This window comes from Lygodium microphyllum, chromosome 30 (genome assembly GCF_053477565.2).
Source record: "Lygodium microphyllum isolate KBCC chromosome 30, Lygodium_microphyllum_v1.1.10, whole genome shotgun sequence".
NCBI lineage: Eukaryota > Viridiplantae > Streptophyta > Polypodiopsida > Schizaeales > Lygodiaceae > Lygodium > Lygodium microphyllum.
The window spans coordinates 28,796,479-28,805,466 of NC_141164.1; the positions used below are offsets into that span (position 1 = coordinate 28,796,479).

Genomic DNA, 8,988 nt, shown 5'->3' on the forward strand with positions numbered 1-8,988 from the left:
AGCAAGTCAATTGGCGAACTACATGCACACCTTTGATATAGAAGTGGCACTCTTATGGAAGTGGATGAGTGCCATGGTGTCAAACGACGTGGGCTCCACTATCCTACAAGTAGTGGTCAAAAATCACAATCTACTTTATAGGGAAAATGCATTTTTTAGGTTTTTTAAATTTGGGATGTATCCCAAAGTTTTTCTCCACTTGGCCCAAGTGGCAACAAATAATTTTAGGCACTAAAAAGCGCCTGCAAAATTAATTGGGTCTTTTACATGGCACCCAAATAGGTACCAATCTATTGGCCCCCCTTACCCTACATCTTGGCCAGCATGAAAGTGGCAGAAGAGTTTCATCCGCCTACTTTTTGGGCAATTTCTCTTGTTTTGACACAAGGCTGCATAAATTGAGCGTCCGGATGCGTGTGAACCCGCCCGAAACCAGCCAGGAATGAGGACCTTGGTATCCGTCATTTGGCTGGTGTAAAAACGGCCTTTTTCCGTCTCAGTTTTCTGAACGTTAGAAGTTCGAACGAAGATCGCTCTCTCTCTCTCTCTCTCTCTCTCTCTCTCGACAGCATGCTCTCCGCTCCTTCTCTCCTTCCACCGGCGTCATCTAGTTCCATCGTCGATGCACTTTTGCCTGTGCTTCCCGATGAGGAGAAAGAGGAGGAAGAAGGCGCGGACGACGTCGCGTCCCTGATCCCGAATCTTTTCAGCAGACTTCAGCATTGCGATGACACTGTGACGGAATTGGAATTTCAAGACATCCATCGCCTTCTAACCCTTGAGGTAAGTCCATTTCTCCCTGTTCCTGCATCCATTACCTTCTAACCCTTGAGTTATGTCCACTCCTCCCTGTTCCTAACTCACAAAAGGTGTATGGACGATTTTTTCGCTCGCTTCGTAAGAGCTGTGCTCAAAAGGCTTGGCTGCTCGCCGTGGCGACAGCGTGATTCCTTATAAACGGGCTAAGATGAATTTTCTTCGTTTAGTAATTGTCTGCTTAAGATAATTTAGAAGCAGATGATGACTCAATTATTGTCTGCTTAATACAATTTAGTAACGACAAATAAGAACTTTTAGGAGCGAGATTGTCAAAGTTTCCTTCCTTAATTTTGTCATGTCCAATCAAGTTTTCGCTGATTGTTGTTGCCTGTCCTTGCCATTGCCTTTGTGGACGTAAATTTGGCCTATCAGACATCTGAGGACAAAGTGCTACTTGCTGCGACCTCTTTTGCAAATCAACCTTTATCTATGTCTAAGCTGAATGAAAGTAATAACGTTGAGGCGCAAGGACCGGAAGTGCAGAAAAAATCACTATCATCATATGCGCAAGGAAAGGAAAACGCTGTTCCTACTAAGATCTCTGAGCGATACAGGTCCATGAGACGTGAAAGAAGTTCTCGGGTAACTTCTCATAGGAGACCGTTTGTTGTTGACCTCAGGTAAAAACTTTTTCGACCATTGCAAATAAATCTGCAATTTAGATAGTGTCAAAGAGTTTTTTCAAAAATAGATATGCTAGTTGAACAAATCTTAAGCACTTCAATGCTCCATGGTGGCTGATTATTTTAAGATTTACTCATTTCGTTGCTTTAGTGATTATCAAGTGTTCCATTCAACCCAGATTTTATATATTGTTTTGACTGCTGGGAAGGATTGTGCTATTCTCATTTTCCTGTCAGCAGTTTTGGCTATACAAATTTGTTTTACATTTACCGCTTGTCTTAATTAACTCCTTTGCAGAAGTTTTGGAGTTGCAAAAAATGACATGCTCGACGACTATAAGAAACTCAAGGACGTCCATGCATTTTGGGAAGCTGCTGATGAACGAGAAGGTTAGGTACTTAGATGGGCTTTTGGTAGCGCTTAGAGTTTATTTTAATGATTGCTTATATGCACAACTCACATTCAAGCATACTGTTACAGCATCTAAGCACCTGTCTGTTTTTAAATTGATGCTGGTAAGCAGCAAAACAGACCTGAACTCTAGTAGAGATGCTTGTTGACTGTCCCTTCTAGATAATGCAAGAATTTTGCAATAATATGCTCTCTGCAAAGAATAGTCAACACAAGTTTGTGCCAAACATGGCAAGAGTCCTTTTTATTTTGTGGAAGAGCTTTTTTTTGAGGATTTATTTGCTCCAAAACAGCCTCGGAAGCACTAATGCATAAATTGAGGGGGGGAAATGAACCTTGCACTCAGCAGTCAGTGTGTGAGGTTCCAAGGTCACGGCGACCAGGTGTTCGGCGGAAAAATAGCCAAAGGTCAGTAAGCATGCACAGTCTTGAACTTTAGTTCTTCTCCCCCGAAAAAGGGAAAGCTTCTAGTACAGACTCAATTACACTCAAAAGCTACTAGTACAGACTTGATTGCACTTTTGTTTGGTTTGCAGGACAACAACAAGATTGAAGGGTTTCAGTGTGGAACTTCCTTTGTGCACAGAGCAGGTTAGACTATTGGATGAAGAGCAGCTTGAAGAGGAAGAGGAGGCGACTGAAGAGTCTTGTTTTAGTTTTGTTCAAAATCCCAGGACTGATTTAGAAATGGAAGTTTCTGGATCTCAGAATGGTGACATGCATGCCCAAAACCCTCAGCAGGATAGTTTGAATATTCCAAGTGAACTCACTATGGAAGCTGCATATTCCATCCCTCAAAATCCAGTTGATGATGACGTGCCAGTTGAGCCATGTAGTGTCAAATCTTCTTCACCACTGACACAAACTAGTAATCACCAGCATACAATTGATCAGGCAAATAAAGAACATAACATTGAGCTTCCCCAAGGTTGTGAAAGTGTACAGGCTAAAACACAGCAACTTGGGGAAGCTGTAACCAGTCCAGCTGCTGGTATACAAGGTTGTTCAGGTGAAGCTAATCTTGGGGATCCTTTGAAAGTAACACCATACATAAGGAATGTATTGAGAAAAAGAACTCCTGCAACTTCCCCAACTCCTCCATCGAATCCACTTGCAGCACATGGACTGAGAAAGGACAGCCTTTTCCAGCAAGATATTGGCAAACGGAGGCTTGAGTTTAATGATACCATGCCTACTCCAAGTTTGTCTCCAACAGTGGAGCCAATGCTTATGGAGGGAACAAGAAAAGATTCTCCCTGCCTGCAACATATGTCTGCAACAGATATTTCAGAGGCCACATTAATGACTAGCACACAGAAGGATATGCCCTGCCTGCCCAGTGTATCTCCAGCATTAGAGATCCCAGCATATCAGGTGCTTTTTCTCTTGATTGAAGGCCCCATCCTCCACATGTTATGTAGTACTAATATCATAAGAAATATCTGTATTGCTAATGCTATAAGAAATATTTGTATTGCTGAGTATATATGCATATCCTACAGGAACACGATACAGAGTTACAGGAGACGGTTCACTTAGTTGATTCCAATGCCTGTGCCCCTTTGATAAAAGAAACAAATGAACAGATGGCACAACATACCAGTAAGAAATTTACTGCAAAGAGAAAAAGAGCTCTGACAGATCGGCGGGATAGCCTTGAAGGTATTTGGATGGGAATGTCTGACCTCATCATTGATTCTTCTTCTATATATTATCTTGCATAAAAGCTTGACCAATATCTTGAGTGCACTGGCAATAAAATAATTGACTTGAAATTTGCATTGTGTCTCTCTTGTGTCAAGGGACAAGAGCAAGTAAAACAAGCAAATGGAGTAACTGCTACCATCTCTAGATGGAAATCTTTAAAGCTGTTGTAGTTGTTCAAAATCAGCATAAGACTTTCTTTATATTGCTAGAAAGGGTTTCCTGTTTTGTAATTCAAGTCAGTGACGAGTTAGTGATTCCTCTTGACTCCTGTGCAAGGGGGTTCAATGTTGTGATGGAGTTCTGTATTTTTCATTCTGTATCAGGTGCTGGTTCAAAGTGGGATGGGGGATTGAGGCGGAGCACCAGAATAAAATCAAGGCCTCTTGAGTGGTGGAGGGGCGAGAGGTTCTTGCGAGGTCGTGTACACAAAAGTATGTGGACTTCCAACCATCCCTTTATCTGTCTTATGTTTTCTTGGTGAACTCCTCCTCAACTGTTTTTCTATCTGCTACTTGCTTCATTGGTGGAATTATCAAGGCTGAAGAAACATGTTAAGCACTTGTTCAATATAGGTTTAGAGCAGAATAAGAATCTCTGTACAAGTGTGAGTTGTTCCAAAATTTTACAACATATGAAAAGGTTTCATAAGTTCACAGTTATTATTATGTTGCCTTAGGTCATAGACAGAGTATGGGAGGTAAATTACAGCAGATTCTATGCTGCTTTACTCTCAAGATACATAGAAAAACTCTATGTATTTATATGTTTAATCTAATCAATTGGTAGGGATGCTCTGCTGTTGCTGTCTCCACCACAGTTAATGTGATTGATCATGGCATAAAGTGTCCTTCAAGAAGGTAGGCAAGGTTTAATTTGTCACATCTCTTGCAAAGCATTTTAATCAAGCCTTGTGAGTACCTAGAACTTTGGAATGCTTAGATTTGCAGGAGTCTATGTCTTTCTAGGTAGTACATCTCTTCTTTAACCTCATCTGGCTTCCTACTACATGTAATAAAATGCACATAGTATAAGAAGAAAGGTTGGTCATAGATGCATGGTGATAGGTGACATTCAAGGTTGCTAGAATTGGAGACAATGTATGTCGAGAAAGTGCACTTACAGGATGTAAAGGGAATACATGTAAGAAGTTTGGTAGAAAGGCGCCAAACCTGTTGCAATCTACATTTTTGAGACCACATACATTTTGGAGCCAATTTGCCCTAAATTCAACAAACGTGGTTGGAAGGCCAAATCTCAAAACTCTTCATTTAGCAAGTGGGCCCTATCTGACCAGCCAATTGAATATCAGGTCCAAATTACCTTGTCAAGGACATTGGATTGTAAGAAATTTGAAATTATGAAATTTTAAATAGTTGGGACAAAAACTCTAAAATTTGTGGTTGTGGAGTCTTAAATTGTTAAACTTTGGACCCATTGAAGTTCTTGCATCAATGTGCCCAAGTTTTGTCAATTTGCTGCATTGGGAGATTTGAAAAGAGAACTTGAACTTGGAAGGAGTCACGCACACAAATAAATATCTGAAAAACAAATAAAAATGCAAGGCTTAAGAAGAGTAATCGAGAACTTTTTAGACGATAGTAAGTTTGAACGGTCAAGATTGTTGCATCTTAGAAGTGAAATTTTGTTAGGTTGTTCTAGTGCTTAGATAATCAGGTTTGCATTTGATAGACATCACAACTTTTAGTGCTCACAATCTTGTGAAGGTTGAGTGGAACCTCAATATGCTCAAAAGGGAGAGAAAATGGTTGGGGATGGAAATTAACTGATTTCTACTATCGACACACATCATGCTAATCAATGACTTCAATGGAGTTGAAGTAGGAAACGACCATTTGGAGGGTGACTATGTTGTCAAGCAATGGTAGAACTAACAGTATTTGCATGAGGGCCAACTATATCATATTGGTATTGGATTATCTGTGTTAAGGTTGAGTGGAACCTCAATATGCTCAAAAGGGAGAGAAAATGGTTGGGACTGGAAATTTAAGATAACTGATTTCTACTATCGACATGCATCATGCTAACCAATGACAACAATGGAGTTGTAGGAAATGACCATTTGGAGGGTGACTTTTGTCAAGCAATGGTAGAGCTAACATTATTTGCATGAGGGCCAACTATATCAGATTGGTATTGGATTATCTGTGTGCATTGTATGCATTGATCATTTATATGATATTAAAGTGAAGAGCCAGCTTAATCTTAGAATGACATGGCATTGTAGTGATAAAATTCAGAAGTAGGTGACCTGCATCCATTGAGGGCCAACTAGAACTAACAGTATTTGCATGAGGGCCAACTATATCATATTGGTATTGGATTATCTGTGTTAAGGTTGAGTGGAAGCTCAATATGCTCAAAAGGGAGAGAAAATGGTTGGGAATGGAAATTTAAGATGACCGATTTCTACTATCGACATGCATCATGCTAACCAATGACAACAATGGAGTTGTAGGAAATGACCATTTGGAGGGTGACTTTTGTCAAGCAATGGTAGAGCTAACATTATTTGCACGAGGGCCGACTATATCAGATTGGTATTGGATTATCTGTGTGCATTGTATGCATTGATCATTTATATGATATTAAAGTGAAGAGCCAGCTTAATCTTAGAATGACATGGCATTGTAGTGATAAAATTCAGAAGTAGGTGACATGCATCCATTGAGGGTGTGCTCTTATACTTTGATTTCTATTATTGACATACATCATGCTAATCGGGAACTATAATGATATTGAAGTAGAAGACAACCATTTGAAAGCAAGAATGTTGCTAAAACATGGCAGATGTAATAGTCGTTTCATTGAGTAGAGGTAAGTAAAGAAGCCAACCTTATCTCAAAATGACATAGTGCTACAATGTCAACATCTATTATCTTTGGGAAGCAGGAGGTGATATGTATCCATTGAGAGTGGACAATGCAGACTCAGAAAACCTCAAATGACTAAGGAAGTCATTCCCTTAATGTAGTGAATCGAGTAAGTTTAATATAGTCAAAAGAGCTTGCAAACATACTGTTGCTTATTCCTAACATGTGTACATACTTGTTTTTAAAAGTCAAAAGTATCTTCTTTAGACCAGTGTTTGCTTATTCCTAACATGTGTCAATACACCTATGACAAAATGTGGCATCAACAAGTCCACATTGTTCAGGTCCATGTGTGATTTTCTTGGGAGGTGATACGAAAAATGAGGGCTTCTGCTTCATTGCCCCATGTTTGTTGAAGTAACTCCCTTATGTCGAAATTCTGCCTATCCTAACATGTGTAGATACCAAGAGGTGTTCCTCATCAGTACATCCTTGGACACATACGATGAGCTGTAGGCCATTAGGTTATGAGGTGTCCCTCATTGGTACATCCTTGGACACATGATGAGCACTTGGCCACTAGGTTACGATCTGTGAACAGCCACAAATGTCAGGGTGGTTAAGGAGTCCTATAAAAGGAACTCAATGGCTCAGTTCTTGAATCTTAAACTTGGACACTGCACCCTTTGGCAGTGTATCCACACATTGGAAAGGTGTGGGTTCATGGTTTAATGGGACTTGGGAGCTTCACTGAACAAGCTGCTGTTTCCAAGCTTGGGGGTGAGCTCCTATTGGCTCTATTGACTGTAAGGAGAGTTTGATGCACATCCCTCTATGTTCCCTAAGGTGTGCTTGTATGGCTTGTGTCATATCATGTACACAGGTTCTATCTGGGCGTTCCATTCATGACATCAACAAGTGCTCGCATTTTTGTCTGGATCCATGTCTAAATTTCTGAGGCACTGTAAAAAATTTTGGCTTGTTCTTCGTTACTTCACACTTGCTAACACGTACATACAGTGTACACTTGTCAATAGTATCTCTTTTTGATTAATTGCTCTGGGATAGGCTAAGAACCCTGCAGTTTTACTGGTTGGACTTGCTAAGTTGGTGTTCAAAGTCTTGTGATTTGTCTATCTCTGCAACCAACTGCCTGGGCAAGGCTGCCTGCTCTGTTTGAAGCTCCTGGTACTATCTCCTGTCAAACTGGCATAAAACTGATATATACTGCTGTTAATGATTTGAAACATCTGGCGGTTCATTCTCATACATGTGAATGAGGACCAGTGATTTGTGGGGCTACGGGTAAGGATATCAAGGTTCAATCAACAGACTTAAGGGAGGCAACTGCGTTGAGATACCTCACATACCTTCTTGGACATAGTAGTGTACAATCTAGCATGATCATCATATTTGATTTACTTTATCCTAGATAGCTGTGTCTAAGTTGTGATGTCAACCAGTTGTTTCTACTGTTGAGTAGAAGTCCTATGGTAAATGTTGTATGCATTGTTTTTCTTTAAGCTATGTCTACGTTGTGATGTCAACCAGTTGTTTCTACTGTCGAGTAGAAGTCCTATGGTAAATGTTGTATGCATTGTTTTTCTTTAGAGGTCTTACAAAACACATTCATTTGTAAAGACTGTGTAGACAGAAACAGTGCATGAAAAACAGACTAAAGACGATCAGATGAAAGGAAAAGCAACTTCTAGAGGCAGTATGAATGAAGAATTTTCATTGCTTGCATCATAATATTTGTTTTGTCGATTTGTTCTTTGGATGGAAAGAAATGAATCAACATTGCTACAATTTAAATGATCCATGCAGGCCTGGCAACAGTCATAGGAATCAAGTACTCTTCACCACCACCATGCTGGCCCAAGAGAGGTGCTAGACTACCTCACTTTAAGGTGGAATCATTTGTGTCAGAGGACTATGCCAAATATGTGAGATTTGCAGCACTTTATTAGCTGAGTTGCTTAATACCAAATGAGCAGGTGTTCCACATTATTTACCACCATCTATAGAATGGATGTTATTGGTATCCTTGATTGGGTGACTGGCAATCGTTATCTCATCTCGAGATACTTCGACAGGATGGGGATTTTAACATGTGCTCATTTGTAAACATAATCTGTATTGGCTCCTATTATTGATCCAACCAAACTATTGTTATTGAAGAGATGACGCATTTTCATTGTCCTTGCTTTGAGGTTTAGCTATGAAGAGAAGACATTATTGTTGTTCTTGCTCTAATCACATGCTGTTCTTCTGAACCATGTTGTTCATTCGACTGAGCGCTCATGAAATCACTTTGCTACCAAGTGGAATATGAGTGAGGGGCTATCTCATGAGGGGATAATAATCTCATGGTTTGTTTATTTTAATATACCTTCTTGTTGTTCTTGCTTTGATCAACTTCTGTTCTTCCAAAGCATGCTGTTCACGTTCACAATGGGCTATCTTATGAGGGGATGATCTTTTGAACTGTCTAGAGTGATATACGTTTTGGGTGTGCACATCCGCATTGGTATTTGATGGAATGCATTTCTAATGTTGCTTCTGGTTTTCTTATGCCCGGATTGGTATGGCAAAT

The 8,988-nt window shown here is 40.0% G+C and overlaps 1 protein-coding gene across 1 annotated transcript; it reads left to right on the forward strand.

The window, feature by feature from the left end:
• The first annotated feature begins 519 nt into the window (after nucleotides 1-519).
• CENP-C (centromere protein C) lies at nucleotides 520-8,778 on the forward strand. The gene is made up of 8 exons (XM_087673234.1): nucleotides 520-783; nucleotides 1,192-1,439; nucleotides 1,741-1,832; nucleotides 2,148-2,262; nucleotides 2,391-3,228; nucleotides 3,357-3,516; nucleotides 3,885-3,992; nucleotides 8,220-8,778. The coding sequence occupies exons 1-8, from the start codon at nucleotides 571-573 to the stop codon at nucleotides 8,360-8,362; spliced, it is 1,917 nt and encodes a 638-aa protein (XP_087529360.1). The 5' UTR covers nucleotides 520-570; the 3' UTR covers nucleotides 8,363-8,778.
• Nucleotides 8,779-8,988: the final 210 nt, after the last annotated feature.

Bases quoted from the DNA above. Each gene is read 5' to 3' on its own strand.
- CENP-C (XM_087673234.1), top strand. From the start codon at position 571: ATGCTCTCCGCTCCTTCTCTCCTTCCACCGGCGTCATCTAGTTCCATC. The intron at 1,440-1,740 runs GTAAAAACTTTT...ACTCCTTTGCAG, and splicing joins CCGTTTGTTGTTGACCTCAG to AAGTTTTGGAGTTGCAAAAA. The intron at 1,833-2,147 runs GTTAGGTACTTA...GCTCCAAAACAG, and splicing joins AGCTGCTGATGAACGAGAAG to CCTCGGAAGCACTAATGCAT.